Source organism: Schistocerca piceifrons, chromosome 11, assembly GCF_021461385.2.
Source record: "Schistocerca piceifrons isolate TAMUIC-IGC-003096 chromosome 11, iqSchPice1.1, whole genome shotgun sequence".
Taxonomy (NCBI): Eukaryota; Metazoa; Arthropoda; class Insecta; order Orthoptera; family Acrididae; genus Schistocerca; species Schistocerca piceifrons.
The window spans coordinates 137,821,577-137,843,442 of NC_060148.1; the positions used below are offsets into that span (position 1 = coordinate 137,821,577).

The 21,866-nt window shown below is 42.9% G+C and overlaps 1 protein-coding gene across 1 annotated transcript in view; it reads right to left on the reverse strand.

Moving 5' to 3' along the window:
- LOC124719970 (ankyrin-3-like) overlaps window positions 1-21,866 on the reverse strand; it is a 51,115-nt gene that overhangs the window by 11,771 nt on the left and 17,478 nt on the right. The window contains exons 3-4 of the mRNA XM_047245188.1: window positions 9,858-10,419; window positions 5,360-5,509 (exon numbers count right to left, since the gene is read on the reverse strand). Coding sequence (XP_047101144.1) covers window positions 5,360-5,509; window positions 9,858-10,419 — 712 coding nt within the window. The remainder of the gene's footprint in view (window positions 1-5,359; window positions 5,510-9,857; window positions 10,420-21,866) is intronic.

Sequence of the window (21,866 nt, forward strand, 5' to 3'; positions counted from 1 at the left end):
CTGCATATTGCACAATACTCTGATTTATATTGCATGTCGCTCACCGTTTGCGACACCTTTGCACATTAAAATTATGCATTGTCAATCTGCTTTAAGGAAGTGAAACTATTAAAGTTATTAACTTGAATTGTTGTATAGAATTCCGAGAAGGCAGCATCCCTTAGGCAACCTATACGAGGCGAGTGGGCAAGACCCAACAGTTGGCGACAAGGATGGGATGGTCTATCGACTTGGCGCTTGCATGTATCTTCTTTAAGTTTCAGATGCTTTGCAGTGCCGCCATCAAAATCAACTTCGCCACTGTCCTGTACACAATGATTTTTGAGTGTCTCTTCCCCCTGATTCACGGGTCCAGAGAGCAAAGCGGCCACAGCACATCAAGACACCGCAGGACGACCCCATTGAGGTGGAGCCTTCGCCTCCTCCGCCTCCTCTCGTCCTACCGATAGAGCTGGATCCGCCCACAACACAGCAGTCGCCGCGTTCTACATCTTCTACACCAGGAGGTGGACGCATACCCTTCTGGTGGTATCCAGGGGGGCCATTTTTGCCAGAGCACAGGCCGGATGGCGGGGTACGGCTGGAAGCTTGATGTCCCCAGCAGCCACAGCTTTCGGCCCATCGTTGCGCCTACACTCATTCATCCCCCGCCATGGTCGCACTCAATACAAGACCCCTTTAACGAAGATGAAGAACGCTAGACCAGAGAAGGCAGTGCGACATGGGCCAATGGTGCACTGATTAGGACCGCACCATGAATGGATTGACACCTGCAAGAAATGAATATAGGCGCCGCTCCTGCCAGCCTCGGCCAGACATTAGTGGACAGCATTAGCATGGCCTAGCAGAGAGTGCTACGAGAACTGATAGTTGTGATCCACAGCTGAGAGACAGACTTGCCTGAACATTGCATATTGCACTAGACTAGTTTATATTGCATGTCGCCCATCGGTTGTGACAGCTTTTTACATTAAAGTTAAGTATTGTCAATCTGCTTTATAGAAATAAAACTACTAACGTTTTAGGCTTAAGTTATTGTGTAGAATTCTGAGAACGCAGCATCCATTAGGCACCCTATACAAGACGAGTGGGCAAGATCCAACAGTGATGATTTAATCTGTCCACATGCAAACTTGTATCAGATCATGCAGTATGCATATTCACATTCAACAACGTGTGCCAGGTTTTTGCTGTGAACCACTTGTGCCGGCACCAGAATTCTATTGTGCCGCCAGACCATCACCTGCCCTGCTGTACAAAACTCTGACCTCAGTGGTCTGAGATGGGATGTGGGCGCTCAACACATCACTGTCTGCTCGTGGTTTTACTGGTCTCCAGCCACTTTCTCTAGATGCCGACGACACTGGCACGTTCGAAGGCTCTCCGTTTCTGAGGCACTTAGTCTTTCATAACTTGTGATCTTTTATGTAAGGTGTTTTACGCGTTCGCACAGCCGTCAGCGAGGAAGGTCTTTCTTCTACCTGTACATCGATGTGCTTATTGGAACCATGCATAACAAAAGTCTTTCTCGACACACGTTCTGCTCTCTTCTTGTTATCCTTACTAACACAATTCTCGACCAGTCTTTTAAATACTGTCGTAGTTTGTTTTGTGTTCTGTTCTAACATTTATTTCCTTCTCCAGTGGTTCCCTCATCGCTTTTTTAGACATTTTATTAGGATTGCGTTCCTCAGGTTTTCGTAACTCTATAAATTGGTATAATTCCTTTCCTGTCACGTACTTTCCTGAGATTCGACTAATTTTGAATATACTGCATACAATATATTTTAAACTTTTTCCTCGACAGTATGTACACTGACCTTAACGATATCGTATGTTTCGCGGTGTGCATGTTTGTTTGTCACGTCAAACAGAGAGGTACCTGGCATTTCTACAGATTCTCGCTGTGGGCTGTCTCTTTAGTAGTTTTTTTGTATACTTTCTTCTCGTTGGCTGTTAGCATGCACCTCTTCTTGTGTTACATCACCTGCATTACTTTTATGCACGACATTTGGCAAATGCTTGTCAGTTCCCAGTTCGTGATGTAACTTCAGAATAAGTGTTCTGTCTTCCATGATTATGTATTACTGTGTGTGAATTGTATTGTCCACCTATGGCGTACGAGGTTTTTAAATGTAAATTGAATCTACAGTTTATGCATGCCCATGGCTGAATGTCCTGGTTCACCTAAGCACGAAGCACTGGAATCTCTGTGGAGCAGGCGTTGTGTTTCCTTAAATTCACGTATGCACTTTGTACCAAAATATAAACTTTACAATACTTCTTTCGCTCCCATATATCCCCTTGAATAATAAAGAAATTCTAATGTCACACAATACCTTATTTTATTACGCCTTAATTATATTAAGAAAGCATGTTGAATACTGTCATTGTTGCTAATTGAGGGCATGTATACGCATAGTTCACGTGCAAAATACGTAGTCTTTGACTTTAACAGTAAGTGCATTAGCAATGAAATCACTATATGGTCCTGTACATTCACTACAAACACATAATACAGCTCTCTTGGAAGCCTTACTATGCTTCGCAGCAGGTGCATACACTCACTGCCTGTGTCCAGTGGCCTATGGAAGGACAGTGAGGCTAGGACAGAGGAGCATGCTACTCAGAATGCTGCGTGCTTTTGGCACCACGTCAGTAAAAGCCTTGTGTGTGGTTCTGGGGTCTTGCCGCATTGACATCATTATCCACCACAGAGCGGCGGTGTGCTGGGTAAAGAGGGGTACACACTACAAGATTCCAGTAATAACAGGGGAAAACATTGTAGACATGAGTCAAATAACAGCCACCTTGACGCCTGAAAAATGGACTGGGAGATGACCGACAAAGGCCATCGTGTTTTCTCCTTCTTCCACAATTTACAGGTACAGCTTCATCACAAGCATACGGATCCAAGCCCTGCCGTTGTTCACATTGCGACTGGGCTTGAACGGAGTGGGTCTTAGCTAGAGTACTACACGCACATGTGGGGCATATGGGTCTCCTGAACATGTGACATTACATTCAACACCCTCACACATATAAGATCTGTAACAGAGTATAAGGACATCAAAGAAATGCTACGAGACCCAGACAAATAGTGTGCTCTAACCAACGCAACTGTTAGGGTTTCAAGAACACTGCACGAAATCTACAGACGAGGAAACTCATACGGCAGATCTCAGACAAGCACATGACAACCGTAACAACACGATCCTTGGGACGACACAAACTGAGACACACCACAGACATTGACGTAGATGCGGGCACAGAAAATGACACAAGCACAGCAATAACATCAGACAAAGACTCATATTATAAGAGGTTCAATACCTAAAACAGACAAAAAAAGATAACTATAAGAAAGGAGGCATCGCAAGTGATTTTTTCATTTACCTGATATGCATTTTCAATACAACAGTTAAAAATGGGAAGGGAAACAACTAACTGAAGAACTGAGACACTCATTACATCTAAGGAATATGCTATATGGTGAGGCGAATCTTTAGGTTCTGTGGTTCCACTCCAGCCTATGACATTGCTTAAAGATAAAAACATCATGCTCAGAGACATAGAAGATAACAGCACACATACGACATGTATATGGGTAACTACATCTAGCCATGGCAACACAAATAGTGCAATAGTATGCCCTAGATAAGATCTAATTAGTGTCACTACTCCATAGACAGTATAAACAAATACACTCGCAGTCACTCGTGATGTATTTCATTCAGTAAGGTTTCTGCCAAGGCCCTCCCACATGGAATGGCAACCACATAAATCATAATTTATAGGTTATATTTTGTTTTAACAGTAAAATAATATTTGGAGATCATTCCTTTCCTATGTTTCTATTTTCTGTTCTAAATTACTATGATTTATTAATAATCAATTTCCTACAACTAATTTAATTTACTTTGTAATTAATTGTTATTACCCTCTTTTTATAGCTCAAAACTAATTTTACTAGTGATGTAGAACAATGCAGTATTATACGTAAAATTGCATAATGCACGAGATGCTTTTTAAAATGTCAGGTAGCAGGTCTTTAAATATGCAACAAATGTAATGCAATGTGCCTTCACAGTTTTTCGTGAAGTCAACTAACATTATCTGCTACCATCGACAATCGATTTGCATTAATATAAGTCGATATCAGGATCCATTTAGGCAGAAATTTCCCCATGCTGAGTCAAGATCTGTTTACAGAAGACCTAGTATGCCACTACATACGACTCCACCCGACCACACGCGCAGCAGGATTGCAGATTAGCACGAGCAGCCATCTTGACCATTATGTAGTGACCACCGAAAATTTGTCCCATACTGGCTGTCGAATACGGACTTCTTGCTCATCACTAGCAGTCGCCTTTACTACTAGGCTGCTTCACCACACGACTGCACGTGTGACTTCCAGTTTCATTGAGGCTGATGTTCCAACAAATGATTTCCAACAACTACTGCCAGACGATCTCATATTCGGCTCTCGTGGCAGACTAAACCTCCGTCTCTTACAGACGCCATTCATCCAATGGTGCTGTTCCGGGTCATTCTGTGAAATGCAATTATAGTGCCTGCAAAACAAACATGGAAATAAAACTGACAGCTGAAAGTTTGAGCCAAGTGAGGTTGTTTGATAGGATGACCTACTAGTTAAGGCTACTGCTTGTTGCAAATGTTAAACAAGTATTTTACACCCAGTATGGCGCAAATTTTCAGTTGTTGCTAAATACTGAAACGTCAAAAACTAATTTGAAGAAAAAATGCAGGAACTCACATAAAAATTAAACTTCACTCTACAACATTCCATAACCTTATTCTGCTGATGGATATTATTTTTACGTCTTTTCCTTCATAATGACCCATCATCATTTCCTTTTGACGACCATAACGAACTTGTACATAATTATTTATTCGCATTAAAGTAATATTTTTAGTTACAATGCATAAATGTAGCTGTAACGCCAATTTTATACAAATTTACTTTAGGAGATGGGAAACCACCTCTGACATAACAACTTTCACCCAACACACCTATTCATTCACTAAATTTAAGGAGAAAATGTTGTTTCTCGTCCCTTTGTCAAATAACTGCATGAGTGGACCAATTGTGGTCTGAACAGGTTGTAATTCACACTCTGTTCCCACAAACATATCTCGAGAAACACTATGATAAATGCTTACACAAACATCAAAAGTTAACAAATAAAATGCCGTTTCTTGACAATTATAACTTCTATTTTATCGAAAAATACAATAAAGTGAAATTCTGTGTTAGGATAATATCACTTGGCTAACGCCCTCATATGTGATATGGTGAATGTGGAAATCGTGCATGTATAGCGACAGTACTCACCGCAGGAAAGAGACGGAAGCATCGTCAAATGTGGGAGTGGGGCAGGTAGCTGTGTGCTTTGCAGCTGGAACAGGAGCCCTGCTGCAGTTTTTGTGGCCCATGTGCAGCTGACTGGTCGGGGTGACCTCGCTGTCTCCAGTGGCTGGAATGCTGTGCAGAGACACAGGGTGTGGTCACGCAGTGCACACGGAGGACAGAGGTCAGCCTACTGCAGACAATGCTGCTGAGAGTTTTTCCAGATACAACTAATAGAACACACACTTTCAACATCAGTAGTGGGTCCTCTGAGACGAAGGACTTACCCCTGTGCTAATCGGTTTATCCCCCGCACTAGTAGCATCGCTTAGCAAACAACAGGCTGAATAAATTAAAGTACAAAGAAAAGATACATGCTAAGTTCAACATTTAGGTTGAACTGACATGACAACTAGTCATCAGCGTAGTTTAAATACATAAAAACCACATTGCTACAGAAATAAAAATGGAAATAATCTTTACATGTACAACTTGTACCATTATCATCAGATAGTATCGGTAGCTGTTAGGGACTTGGCTGTAAGATGCACAGCTGGTAAACTACAGAAGAGTAGATTCTGAACTGTGCACCAAAAGAAATTTAGAGAAGCAAGGGATACAGAATGTGTGATGCTGTGCAGCTATTCCCTTAATACGTTTAACTGTCACCAAAATAGGCAAGTAAATATATTTGTTTTACGTTGGCCAACGAGCACTGTAAATAAACTAGCGAACATTGAGCATTGAGTAAGATAAAAAAGGCAAACAGAAGCATTCTATACATACACTTATGGGTGATATGTAGTCAGAAGTTATTATTTGAATGAAAATAGAAATTCTGTTTAATTCTTATGTTCTATGTATACAGTTCTATCACACTGTGGTAAGAGGATTTCCTGTAGAACGAAGGAAAGAGTTGGATTTAAATTAAGGAGACATGGGTTACGTAACACAGGAGACAATGTAATGTTGTGTAAAGACGCATTAAATCATTACTAGTCATTAAATGTGACTAAAGTAAGCTGTGGTTGCTACAAGTGAGGAGAAGATACAGGTTGATGAGTGGAAACTCTATCAGTGATGGAAGCATACAGAGGGTGTTCGGAAATTCTCTTTACAAACTGCTAGGACTTGTAAAGGGGGCAGAGTACTTAATATTTTGAACAGGAATCCTGTTTGGAAATGTACTGTATGCATTCTACGACAGTTTGAGTTCACATGTTTAAATCATGTACTTCTGCTTCAGGAAGTGAATTAGGCATGATGTAGTACAGTTATTAGGTAACAGACCGAAAGTAAACATAACGAAGCATCCATTTATCAGTTCCGCACATTTGTTTGCATTAACACTTAAACATTACCTTCTGCATGTACAGTATTCTAGGTTGATTTTATGTGTTGGAGTAATGTGAACACGTAATATTTAAGTGACAATACAAACAAGGAGGCTTAGCTGATAAAGGGATATTTCGTTGTGTTTCTTTCGAATTGTTATCTAATGACTGTACTGCATCACACCTAACTCAGCTGCTCAAGCAGAAGTGGATGAGTTGAACATCTGAACTGAGACCGTCGTAGGAGGGAAACAGTATGTTTTTGGACATAGATTCCAGTTCTCACGCCCCTCTACAAATCATATAAGTCTCTAAAGGAAATTTCTGAGCACACTGTACACGTACACACAAAAAAACATCCGCAAAAACCAAATATGTGTGAACTATTGGGCATGAGGATTTTATGGTGCATTTGTTAAGTGATATAGCATATAAAAAAATATAATGAGACAAAAAGTCTTATGAATGCTCATATTGTGGGAGATCTATCAGTAACTGCAATGTATGGGCTAGGGAAGGTCCTAACACTTTTTCTTCTTTGGGCAGCCTTCAGAAACAGCATAGAGAAGTACAAGCAAGGCCGGCAGGTTACTAGACAACTGACAGATGTTCCACCAAGAAGCACATACAGCGTTTTGACTAATAAAACCACCTCTCCTAATGTGCTAGAAAATGGGGATGTCCAAATTACAGCATATATCCTTTGGAACAACTGAACAAAATGCGAAAGGAAATGGGGAAGCGTTGTGTGAATCTGCGCATTTTGTGGATCTTCATGAGTTGTAGAGACTGGCCTGTTGTCTCCTGAAGTGACCGCAGGCTGTTTGAGGAGTGAGTACCTACAGCTTCCTGGAGACGTACTTGTGTCACGTCCTGCAACGGAAGTCTTCCTCATGATTCGATTCAGGACCGCACCATTCTTCTTGGAACCTAGCACACATCTTAAGACGTGTATCTAATAAGACTGTACTATTTGTGGAGAATAAACGAAGTTTTTTGTCTGAACCGTAGGTATATTTCAGAAATAAACATAGAAAGTGAAGGAGAAACATAGAAATGAAAATGCAGTAGTTATGTGGAAATAGCGATCAGTCTGACCGTCTTCTGTAGAGCACCTATTTTTTCCAAGGTTTGATATTTATGTCATGACAACGTCAGAGATGGAAAGTTTTACATTCTTTTCTGATCTGTTTGAACTGCGCTGTAGAGTTCCTGGTGTTAATGTCGGACTACACGCTTGTTGATCAACGCCATCTTTCCATTATGCAGCATATGCCGCTTGTAAGTATCTCATTGTGAACACCAGCAGAGACAGCAGACAACAATATATGTAATACTGAGTAAAGAGATTTATGGTAAATTGCACATCACACAGAATAAAGCCTGTAGGCTCGCTGCCCTGGCTGCTCACACTACACATCGTTGTGTCTACGGTACATCTGCTGTAAGAGGCACATCACTGTGTCCACCACTGATATGGCTCCTGCTGTCTTCACAGCAAATTTACCATTTATTCAGATACTTTACACCACAACCTATAAGGCTGTTGCACATATGCAGTTCAGCACAAATAATGACCGCAAATAATGATAAAACCATTTATAAATCAATGAATAATTTAGTTCTCCAATGACTTTTTTAACCTAACCTATCCGCTAATAAACCCAGTGGGACCTAGTACTTCTTTAAATCTAACAGGTGTGAATATTACAGTTTAACAAGTCAAGGCTGCATAATACTAAACACGAATTCTTTACAGACGAATGGAAATGGTAGAAAGCGAGCATTGGAAGACCAGTTTGGATTCAATACAAATGTTGCAAGACGTGAGGCAATACTGACCCTACGACTTATAAGATAGATTAACGGTACGTAAACCTACGTTTGTAAGATTTGGGGACATAGAGAAATCTTTTGAGAATGTTTACTGGAATACTCTTTTTCAAATTTTGAAGGTGGCAGGGGTCAAATACAGGGAGCGAAAGGCTATTTACAATTGGTACAGAAACCTGATGGCAGCTATAACAATTGACAGGCATGACAGGGAAGCAGTGTTTGGGAAGGCACTGAGACAGGGCTGTAGCCTATCCCTGATGTTATTCAATCTACATATTGAGCAAGCAGTAAAGGGAAAAAAAGAGAAATTAGGAGTAGGAATTAAAATCCATGGAGATGAAATAAAGACTCTGAGGTTTGGCGACAACATTGCAATTCTGTCACAGACAGCAAAGGACCAGGAAGAGCAGTTGAAAGAAATAGACAGTGTCTTGAAAGGAGGATATAAGATGGACATCAACAAAAGCAAAAGGCAGATAATGGAATGTAGTTGAATTAAATCAGGTGATGCTGAGGGAATTAGATTAGGAAATGACAAACTTAAAGTAGTACATGAGTTTTGCTATTTGGGGAGCAAAGTAGCTGATGATAGTTGAAGTAGAGGGCGTATAAAATGTAGACCAGCAGTGGCAAGGAAAGCGTTTCTGAAGAAGAGATGTTTGTTAACATCGAGTATAGGTTCAAGAGTCAGGAAGCCTTTTCTGAAAGTATTTGTATGGAGTGTAGCCATGTATGGAAGTGAAAGATTGATGATAAATAGTTTAGTCAAGAAAAGAGTAGAAGCTTTCCAAATGTGGTGCTACAGAAAAATGATGAAGATTAGATTGGTAGATCACATAACTAATGAGGATGCATTGAATAGAATTGGGGGAGAAGAGGAATTTGTAGCACTTTAATTAAGGAAGGGATCTGTTGGTTGGACACATTCTGAGGCATCAAGGGATCACTGATTTAGTATTTCAGGGCAACGTGGTGGGTAAAAACTTTAGAGGGAGACCCAGACATGAATATATTAAGCTGGTTCAGAAGGATGTTGGTTGCAGTAGGTACTGGGAGATGAAAAAGCTTGCACAGGATACAGTAGCATGGAGAGCTCCTTCGAACCAGTCTCTGGACTGAAGATCACAACGACAACATTAATCTAACATGAGAAATCAATGAAAGTATCACCAGATATCAGAAAATGTCTGTCAGTGATGGTTTATTTTGCTGCACAGATACACGTAAGGAAACTCGGGAGCTCGAAATACACGCAAACACACAGAACTACACAGGACTGGACAACGGAGACATGTAGCTTGTCTTGTGTTTACCTGGTTTCTGCCGGTGGCTCAGACAGCAGCTTGAGCACTTCAATCAGATCTTCAGGCTGACAATGTAGCGCATCTGCCCAGCCCTTCGTGGCCATGACGTGTAAAATATGAGTCTTTATAAAGCCGGCGGCGGCCTTCTTAAGGGTGCTACAGGAGTTCCGAATAGCGAGCAGAGCTGTGGTCGCCGCAGTCTCAACAGACAGCTGTGAGGCCAACTGCTGCTCGCACAGTGCCTTCAGGCCTGACAAGCCGTACTTATGAGCCGCGACCAGCAGCTGGGGGGCCATTCTGGCCAGCTGCGGGGCCTGCAGGGTATACATGTAGGCCACGAGATGGCGCAGCAGCGGGCCCCCCACGTCTGGGACTGTGGCCTCCAGCGTGCCGTGGCTGAAAATAGAGGCGAACACGGGACTCCTGGCGGCCAGGACGGCCCTGTGCGCTGCCAGACGGGTGTCGCCCGCCACCAGAGTCACCACAGCGCTGCCTCCAGCGTCCAGCAGGGTGCCCAGGTCCACAGCTGCAGCCTCTTTCCCCTCCTGGACCTGTCCTGCTGTGGGCGATTCTGAAACACAGCGTCACTGAGTAGACCTTCCCCCTTGCACAGCAATCTCCATGTGAGAACATGCTTGAGCCACAAGTGGATCTGCGTCAACCATTACTTCCTAACACTAAAAGAAGTAGACTTCGCCATACTGCTGGTAGTATCATGTGGGTCATTCTTTACCTGCAGTAGAAAACCACCATTTTGTTCGTATTTGGGTGGTATTTTGAGTGTCTTCATGTTGACAATACGTCTCTAAAATGAATAGTACACGGTAAAATATAAATTTTCTCTAAGTAAACATTTTTTTATTTTAAATGTCACAGAAGAAATTCCACAATCTTTCGTAAATTTGGTAAAGGAATGTTGCAATGTTTTTCTTTATAAAAAGATTGAAGCAGAATTAAAACATATTGTTTATGTATTAATAGTATTTTTCCTTTTATATAATAATAAGATAAGTACCAAATATTTGTGAAAGATTCTAAAAAGCCGTAGGTGACTAAAATGCTCTGCATTTTTTGTAGTTATTGCTATGAAGGAAATAAAACATAAGAGCAAATAACTTCAGCATATAATTATACATATTTAAGTATATTTAAGAACAAGGACGCGACAGAATTGCCTAATCTGGGATTCTGGGATTCAGAAAGCCGACAGGAGTTTTTGCTCGTCAACTTTTGCACACGTACTTGTTGCACTTGACGTTTTATTTCCCTTTGTTGTTTTGTTGTCTGCAGGAAACCTGAATTTGAGAAGACCTTCTAATTCCTTATTGGCCACTGGCAGTATCGAGTGCCTGTAAGGGGAGACTGACTTTTGTCTGCAGTGTGTAAGAGGCAGCACGGTCATCTGCTACTCTGAGGATAAGGTCCCGACGTGAAATCTTCTCACATGTAGGTAACTTAAAAATTGTGCGAGCGTTAATCATGGCGAGGACAAGGAAAAGACACGTACAGGGTATCGTTGGGTAACAACTTAGAGACTGTAGTATCTAGCGATTTGGTCAAAAACATTATAAAACTTCACAGTTTATGGAAGTTACCTCTCAGTATTCTCATTCATCTGACATCCAGCAGGCATGTTATTTTGTTTCTTTATTGTTACTTAAACACCTTTACAAGAAAGGTAGGCCGGCAGCGGCCTATCTATGCCGCTCTTTGGTCACAGATAACACACATGTAGCATGATGAGAGACGAAAAAACAAAACGAACATGGTGGATAAAAAACGGTAGTCAGGCATATTAAACTACATGTAGTCACTCACAGGCGCAATGTCCGAATAAAAAACGTTCAGCAGTTGTTCACAAACAGAGAAGACAGAAATTACACATGTGAAATGTTGGAGCACTAACATAGACACTTAAGCACTAACACGAAGACACACACAAACACTAGCGACAATCTCCGGCGCATGACTATTCACTGCCCATGCACAAAGCCAGGGACTTGCCAAAGGGGAAAGGTGTGGGTAGGACGGAGAGGGGGAGGGTGTAGATGCCAGTGACAGAGGAGAAGTGAGGGGGGTAGAAGGAAGGGGGTACGGGAAGCCCAGGGGAGAGGAGGGAGGGAGGAAGAGATGAGGAAGAGAAGGAAGAGAGGGTGCCCTGGGGAAAAAACCACAGGTGGAGGAAGGGGAGGATTAAAATTGGTAGGAGGGGTAGATGGAAGGGGTGAGTGATTCATCAGGGAGGGGGAGTTGGCAGAAGCCACCTTGGGGAACGGTATGGAGTGTGGAGAGATGGAGAGTGGGTGGGATGTGGGAGTACAGGCGCAGAAGTGGACGGGGGTGGGAAAGCATGGAAGAAACAAGTGGGTGAAGGGAATCAAGTCTCAGGAGGTGTAGAGGATCTGTATCAATTCAAGGAAAAGGAGGAGGTGTGGGGAATGGAATGAGGTCCACGTGGAGGAGGGTAGGCTGATGCAATAGGTGAGGCAGAGCACATGGTGTTCCACGATTTGAAGGGATTTGTAGGTGGAAGAGTCAGAGGTCCAGGAGGGATGGGCATAGCAGAGGATAGGGTGGATGAGGGATTTATAGATGTAAAGGATGGTGGAGGGGTCCAGACTCCATGTGCGGCTAGAAAGGAACTTGAGGAGGCGGAGTTGGGAGTGTGCCTTGGCTTGGATTGTCTGGAGATGGGGGATCCTGGAGAGGTGACGGTCAAGGGTGACGCCAAGGTACTTGAGGGTGGGGGTGAGGTTTATAGGATGGCCGTAGATGGAGAGATAGAAATCCACAGAAGGAAGGGGTGGTTTTGCCTACAGTGATCGCCTGGGTCTTTGAAGGATTGACCTTGAGCAACCACTGGTTACACCATGTGATGAATCGGTCAAGATGGGATTGGAGAAGGTGTTGGCAGCATTGCAGGGTGGGGTAAGGGGAAGGAAGGCGGTGTCATCGGCGTTGTGGAGAAGGTGAATGGGGGCTGAAAGTAGTGGCATGTCCGCCGTACATAGAAAGTAGAGAAGAGGGGAGAGGACAGAACCTTGCAGCACACCGGCGGAGGGGTATAAGGTGTAGGAATCCGTGTTATGGATGGTGACATAGGAAGGACGTTGCAAAAGATAGGACCCGATCAGACAGACGTAGTTAATAGGAAGGGCGAAGCTTTGGAGCTTGAAGAGGAGCCCGGAATACGATACACAGTCGTAAGCACGTTCAAGGTCGAGCGAGAGGGAGATGGTGGAGAGACGGGAGTTGAGTTGTTCAGAGGGGAGGTGAGTGAGGTGAGGGAGAAGGTCATCAGCAGCGAAGGAAAGCCACGTTGGGTAGTGAGAAGGAGGTGGTGCTGCCTGAGATGCTGGTGGATGCGTCGGGTAAGGATGGAATGCATGCTACTCAGGATATGGATATCTTTTACTTTTTCCTGTGGTAAGCTGCGAGAAGATGGTCGCCTGACTTGTGTGTTGCATACCATGTGTCCTCTCTACTTCGTGCTGCAGGAAGAACCTCATTGAGTGATCTCCGAAGACCACAAACTAAACTTGTTCCAATTTGTTTCAGCTCATCTGCCTGTTTCATGGAGGTGAAGAAGCTGTCAGTCGTAACGTTCCATAAGGGCGACGCGACTAACATCTGCTGTAGGGTAAGAGAACTGTTAGCAGTGCTCCAGACAGTAGTGTAGGAGGGGGCGAAGGATTCTGCACTGTATAATATGTTGTCTCGAATGAAAAACAGCCCGCAGTTGCACTAAATTTTGTTTATTTTAAATATGGACCATGGTTTCTGCTGTAATAATATAGCCTTGTTCAGAACTCATAAACACAAATAAATGAAAAATGCCTTAGACCAGCAGCTGCGTCAAGACCAATAAAATAGCTTCAAGAAACATAAGCCTGTTCCGAACATAAATAAAATTACATATGACAACGTATGTTCTCCGGCACTACCTCTTTTATACTGTCGCTGCCACGATGAAAATAATGAAGTGTAATATGTCACATATTATTCTGTAGTTTTGCAATGTTACTCCGCGTAGGTCTGCATGTCGCCAGTTCATAGAAAACAGAAAGCCTCGCTGATATAAAGTATCATTCGACAACCGAATAATTTGTATTTAACATTCTTTTTGGCCCAAAGTAGAATATACTCTAACAGCTCGTGAAAAACGTCGAGGCGTGCCCAGAAACTATTTAGTGCCAGAAAACCGGTATTACCTGTATCAAACTGTGCGGGTACGTGTCAAAAATGACCCACATTGTACTACTGGTATAATAGATAAATTTTTCGTACTTATAGGTGAGTGAGCTAGGGGGGATGAAATTTGGGTAAGTTGTACAACCCCATAAATGATGAAAAGTCACGGGAGCATTTGGTCGTGCGATGATTATAGAGGCGGGTAAGCTGGGTCAAAAATGACCCACATAGTACTCCTAGTAGAAATACTGTTCTTCACAAGTCATTACAACAATACGACATTCTTCCTGTGTCAAAAAAATGAGTCACGTGAATACCCACATATCCTTAACGACACCATTTGATCCAGCACATCTTAGATTCCACCTTAAATGAAGTGGACGAAGTCACGACGAAACTGTATTTTTAATGGTTTGTGACAAAACGACGACAAATCAGCGTCCGAGTACCTGTCGTGGATGGCCACGTACTCCAACACATTGTTGCTTATTTAGGAAATAAAATAGCTGGAGGTGTAAGGAGCGAGGATAAAGTAAGAATCAGAACAAAACCTAGAAAAAAGATGTTAGCCTCTAAACCTGACTGCTAACACACCAGAAAAATGCTTCCAAAAGCGTGTTTGTTGTGTTGCATCCTGTAAATGTGAGACCTGGACTCCTTGATATAAGGAACTGAAAAACGTAATACTTTTGAAATGTGTTGTTAAAGGCACACCGTGAAATGTCAAAGGGACTAATAAGATAACAAACAACGAAATCAATAAAATAATGCTGGCTAGAAAGGGTTTGTTGATTATCTGTTTAGGTGCAATGGACATATATATACCAGAAAAATACCAGAGGAAGTCCACGGTTGAAGTTCGAGAATCAAATTACGAGAGATGCCTGCTGCTACATCCACACAGAGGTGGCAAAATCATGGGATAGCGGTATGCACTCTCACATATGGCGGTAGTCCGGCGTACAAAAGGTTTGAAGCGGCAGTTTATTGGCCGAGCTGTCGATTGTATTCAGGTGATTCACATGAAAAGGTTTCCAGCTTGATTATAGCCGCACGACGGGGATTAATAAACTTTGAACGCTGATTAGAAGGAGGAGGTAGAGAAATGGGACATTCCATTTCGGAAATCGTTAGACAATTCAACATTGGGAGATCCACAGCGACAAGAGTATGCTGAGAGTACCTCTCATCACAAACAGGGCAATGGCCGACGGCGTTCATTTAGGGGCCGAGAGCAGCGGCGTTTGTCAGTGCTAAGAAGCGAGGAACACTTGGCGAAACAACCGCAAAAATCAATGTGAGACATACGATAAACGCATCTCTTAGGACAGTGCAGCGAACTTACGTTAATGGGCTATGACAGCAGGTGACCAACGTGAGTGCATTTGCATAACAGCACGACTTTCCCTGTAGCCCCTCTCCTGTGCTCGTGATCACACTGGTAGGACCCTAGACGACTGGAAGACGGTGGTCTGATTGGATGAGTCCCGATTAAAGTTGGTAAGATCTGATTGTAGAGTTCGAGGATGGTGCAGATCCCGACGAAGTCATGGCCCAAGTTGTCAACAAGGCACAGTGCAAGCTGGCGCTAGCTTCATACTGGAGTGGACTGGGTCCTCTGGTCCCATTGAGCCGATCATTGGTTGGAAATAGTAATGTTTGGCTGCGTGGAGACAATACACGATCGGGCTGTAACTATGAGATAAGTATTTGTTCGCTAAGTGTCAAAAAATTTTATTACCACCTGAAGATACAACAGTTCAAAAACTTTTCTGTGCCTAATGCAATTTATATATTTCCCCTCACTTTGCAAATTTGCCAATATCGAACATTCAACTTTATTTTAGTTTACGTTGCCAAAGAGGACGGTGTTTTCCGTAAGTAATGTCTGTTTTTCGCTATGACAAGTCTGGTAAAGGTAGTAATCAAAATGTTACAGCCCTGGAAAACTCCAAGTTTCTGGTGTAGAAGTAATGATCTTCAATATTTCAACATCCAGGCCTGCAGTACTTACTATATAGCTACTCCAATTCATGGTAAAAATTTTGTTCACATGATGATGAACAAGGCAAGAGAAATGAAACATCGCCAGGACCAAGGCTTGGTGGAACAGGTGGGAAGGAAACAGAAAACGGCTAGAGTCTCTCATTGATGTGGTGATTATCTGTGGAAGTCAGGAGATTGCATTAAGGCCCCCTTAACGACTTAGATCCTACTGAAGTTGACAAACAAGATGACAAATACACGGGTAACTTCCGTGCAATTATAAAGCATGTTTCTGAGGCCAGGCCTATGAGTGTGCTGCATCTATGTGGGGGAATTCCTGTGGGGTTCATGCATTCATACATCAGAACTACCCTTTAGCCGTTTATTCTCACTTTGGAGCTCATAATTTCTGCAAAATCCATCTGTTTTTCATTATTGAGTATCCCAGTTGACGCAGAATATATTGTCTCAGTTTCATTATTGTCCGTTCGAAAGGCAAATTAACTGTGTGTCACAATTTATAATTACAATCTGACTGTATCTCCTCTGCGTTTCCGAACAAAATACAATTCTGTGGATTTGGCTCCACCTAAATCCCTGGAGCCGGAACTAAACATTGAAATGACCAACACTCGGTGAGAATTGTTTTCCAAATCAGAAGCCTACTTCTCGCCGCTACATTGTCGTCATCGATGGCGTATAGACAATAGCATGAATCGGCCAACTCTCGTCGATGGGAACTGTCCACAGTGATCCCTGGGTTTCCTTAAATAGTTATTCTCCAGGAAGAACCGTGCTGTCCCGTTCTAACTCGTGATGGATACATGCACGGTCTTGCGATAAAGCCAGTGACCTCTTACTTTTGCCTGTCGAGATATCTATTGGTCTGTAGTTCTTGCTGCGCCTTCTGAAAATCTTGCGTGGCTGCTATGGACTGCATGAGTGTTACATTCTGTGGCATACATGGTACAACCATAATTCATGTTGCCACTGCCCGCCCTTCTCAACCAAAAGTGCATCTAGGCCCTGGAGGCCTCGACCGTGTTGGAGCATTCACCATTTTGGGGGGGGGGGGGAGACTGGATCCCCTTCTATTCATATGGGATGAGAGTGTGACGAATTGTGGCTGGCCACAGGAGGTCTTGGGTGGGGGAAATGGTATATGGCGCAAAGAGAGTCGCATTACAGGCGTCTGGAGTGCAAGAAGTAGTTATGGCACCCATTAGTGGTTTGGATCCATGATGGGCCCATACTTCATGGATATGCCAGCAGCAAAAGCCTCTTCGCAGCAACCGGAATTCAAACATTGCCTGCCCAATCAAATGGAGAATAAAGGGAGGGTGTCCACAGCTGCACTGGATCCTGCAAAGAAAACCTATACCATCTATTGATCCAAGAAGGTATGGGGCTGTTCTGATTCTAGGGAAAATGGTGATTTGTGAGGTTGACCATGTGGACTGATGAAATTAAATTGAACAGCAAGAATCAGAATTCTGCTGATTATAATTGGGGCCATTGTCAGTGACCAAGGCTTTTGGGACGCCTTTAAGGGCGAACAACCATGAAACAATCTGGATCGTCTTCACTGAGGTTGTGAATGGCATGGAAAACACAAAGCAGAACCCACTGCTCACATTCAAAATCAGACGCCACACACATCCAAGGAATGGGCCAGCAAAGTCCAAATGAAGACAGGACCAGTGAGTCCCCATAGGAGGCCATGGAAAATACTGACAGGGGCACAGCTTGCTTGTTTTGACATGTGAGGCACTCTTTCACCATTCTCGCATTAAGTGTCTCCACACCCTTCCCGTGGATGTATTACTAGGAGAGCCAAAATGACTTCCCAATGCCTTAGGGTTCTGGGAATGAGGACCTGAGCGTGGCCCATCACGACCTTTATCAGCACAATGTGATGCAAGGATAAAGACTTTTGCTGCGTGCTACAGAAGGTTTGGAGGTATGGGTACACGAGACATTACTTTGTCAGCAGGCCATCTTTCTGTTGTATAATGCAAAACCTCGTGGAGGACATGGCCTGTCACTGTGTGTTATCCCAAAAGGCGTGCATCAATTTCGGAAGATAGGTCTTTGATGATGGCAGTCTCACTGTCCTCATGAAAACAGACTTCTGGATCCTCATGAAATTCTGGGTTCTGGCTGATATGAAATCGCGATAGGATATTGGCATTGGCAGGGCCGGCATTAGGGTGATATTGGATATCATAGGCATATCCTGAGAGAAACAGAGCGCACAGTGGCAAGTTGCTGAATACTTGAAGAGACACATTAGAGGCTTACGATCTGTCATGAGTGTGAAATGGCGGCTATAGATGTAGGCATGGAAGCGTTTGCTGCCAAAGATGATGACCAAAGCCTCCTTTTCTATGTGGTTCCTCTATCCTGCTGTAAGTGGATACAAACGCAGTGGGTCGCTCCACGCCATTCTCAGTATGGGACAAAAGTGTGCCAGTCAGCATCGGCCACTAACACCAATGGTTTCGTTGGATTGTATGCCATGAGACAAGTAGGTCGAAGAGGGCCTTCTTCAGGCTTTGGAACACCTTATTACATTAAGGTGGCCACTTCCAGGGAACTCTGTTACAGAGCGAGTGGTGCCAGAATCGGTGAAGCATGTGGCATGAATGGTCTATAGCAGTTTCGCTGACTTAGACTTCGGCTGGAATGCATCTATCGAGGCCAGTAATTTTTGGATGGCAGGCACAAAATGTGGTGTAAGCCATTTGTCTGATGTCCTGAAGATGTGTCGTAAATATTCGACCTGGTGGATGGAAAAAGAACATTTGCCAAGATTACAACGAAGGTAAGCTTCTGTGAATGGGGAGAAGAGCAACATCAGCTGTATACTTTCCAACAACCAGAAAATTGTCAAGGTATCTCACGGTCCCTGAGACGTCCTGTAAGTGTTGCTCATTCCCCCCCGCCCCCATGAACCATGGACCTTGCTGTTGGTGGGGAGGCTTGCGTGCATCAGCAATACAGATGGCCATACCATACATGCAAACACAATGGAGGGGTATCTATTGAGAGGCCAGACAAATGTGTGGTTCCTGTAGAGGGGCAGCAGCCTTTTCAGTACTTGCAGGGGCAACAGTCTGGATGACTGACTGATCTGGCCTTGTAACACTAATCAAAACGGCCTTGCTGTGCTGTTACCGTGAACACCTGAAAGCAATGGGAAACTACAGCTATAATTTTGCCCAAGGGCATGCAGCTTTACCGTATGGTTAACTGATGATGGCGTCCTCTTGGGTAAAATATTCCAGAGGTAAAATAGTCCCCCATTAGGATCTCCGAGCAGGGACTACTTAAGAGGATGTCGTTATCAGAAGAAAGAGAATTGGCGTTCTACAGATCGGAGTGCGGAATGTCAGATCCCTTAATTGGGCAGGTAGATTAGAGAATTTAAACAAGGGAAATGGATAGGTTAAAGTTAGATATAGTGGGAATTAGTGAAGTTCGGTGGCAGGAGGATCAAAACTTTTGGTCAGGTGAATTCAGGGTTATAAATACAAAATCAAAGAGGGGTAATATAGGAGTAGGTTTAATAATGAATAAAAAAAAATAGGAGTGCAGGTAAGCTACTACAAACAGCGTAGTGAAAGCATTATTGTGGCCAAGATAGACATGCAGCCCATGCCTACTACAGTAGTACAAGTTTATATGCCAACTAGCTCTGCAGATGATGTGGAAGTTTATGAAATGTATGATGAGATAAAAGAAATTATTCAGGTAGTGAAGGGAGACTAAAATTTAATAGTCACAGGTGACTGGAATTCGAGAATAGGAAAAGGGATACATAGTAGGTGAATATGGATTGGGGATTAGAAATGAAAGTGGAAGCTGTCTGGTAGAATTTTGCACAGAGCATAACTTAATCATAGCTAACTCTTGGTTCAAGAATCATAAAAGAAGGTTATATACATGGAATAATCGTGGAGATACTAGGAAGTATCAGATAGGTTATATAAAGGCAAGACAGAGATTTAGGAACCAGGTTTTAAATTGTAAGACATTTCCAGGGGCGGATATGGAATCTGACCACAATGTATAGGTTATAAACTGTAGATTGAAACTGAAGAAACTGGAAAAAGGTCTGAATTTAAGGAGATGGGACCTGGATAAACCGGTACCCTACCATCTGCTGAGCAAGATGTATGAGACAAGCTAAATACCCTCAGACTTCAAGAAGAATATAATAATTCCATTCCCAAAGAAAGCACTTGTTGACAGATGTGAAAATTACCGAACAATCAGTTTAATAAGTCACAGCTGCAGAATACTAACACGAATTCTTTACAGGCGAATGGAAAAACTGGTAGAAGCCGACCTAGGGGAAGATCAGTTTGGATTCCGTAGAAATGTTGGAACACGTGAAGCAATACTGACCTTATGACTTATCTTAGAAGAAAGGTAAACCTACGTTTCTAGCATTTGTGGACTTAGAGAAAGCTTTTGACAATGTTAACTGGAATACTCTCTATCAAATTCTAAAGGTGTCAGGGGTAAAATACAGGGAGCGAAAGGCTTGTTAGAATTTGTACAGACACCAGAAGGCAGTTATAAGAGTCGAGGGGCACAAAAGGGAAGCAGTTGTTGGGAAGGGAGTAAGACAGGTTTGTAGCCTCTTCGTGATGTTATTCAATCTGTATATTGAGCAAGCAGTAAAGGAAACAAAAGAAAAGTTCGGAGTAGGCATTAAAATCCATGGAGAAGAAATAAAAACTTCGAGGTTCACCGATGACATTGAAATTCTGTCAGAGACAGAAAAGCATTTGGAAGAGCAGTTGAACGGAATGGATAGTGTCTTGAAAGGTGGATATAAAATGAACAGCAACATAAGCAAACGAGGATAATGGAATGTAGTCGAATTAAGTCGAGTGATGCTGAGGGAATTAGATTAGGATATGAGACGATTAAAGTGGTAAAGGAGTTTTGCCATTTGGTGAGCAAAATAACTGATGATGGTCGAAGTAGAGAGGATATAAAATGTAGATTGGCAATGACAAGGAAAACGTTTGTGAAGAAGAGAAATTTGTTAACATCGAGTATTGATATAAGTGTCAGAAAGTCGTTTCTGAAAGTATTTGTATGGAGTGTAGCCATGTATGGAATTGAAACATGGACGATAAATAGTTTGGACAAGAAGAGAATAGAAGTTTTCGAAATGTAGTGCTACAGAAGAATGCTGAACATGGGTAGATCACATAACTAAGGAGGAAGTGTTGAATAGAATTGGGGAGAAGAGGAGTTTGTGGCACAACTTGACAAGAAGAAAGGACCAGTTGGTAGGACATGTTCTGTGGCATCAGGGGATCACAAATTTTGCATTGGAGGGCAGCGTGGAGGGTAAAAATCGTAGAGGGAGACCAAGAGATGAATATACTAAGCAGATTCAGAAGTATGGAGGTTGCAGTAAGTACTGGGAGATGAAGAAGCTTGCACAGGGTATAGTAGCATGGAGAGCTGCATCAAACCAGTCTCAGGACTGAAGACCACAACAACAACATAGTACCTCCAAAAAACCGATGTAACTTTGGCGATGCCAAACGGAAGCTATGTATATTGGAGCAATCCAAAAGGAGTGGCTATGATGGTTATGATTACAGTCTCCTGGGAGCTGTTACGCAGTTTGAGGTGGAGATAAGCATCATGAAGGTCATTTTTGGCAAATAAGCATAATGAAGGTCATTTTTGGCAAATACCACAGACCCAGCGAGATGTAAACAGTGTCCTGAAGCATAGGAGTGATATATCTGACGACTACACATTGGGCATTCACAGTATCATGGAAGTCACGACAAATGCAGCCAGTGCCTG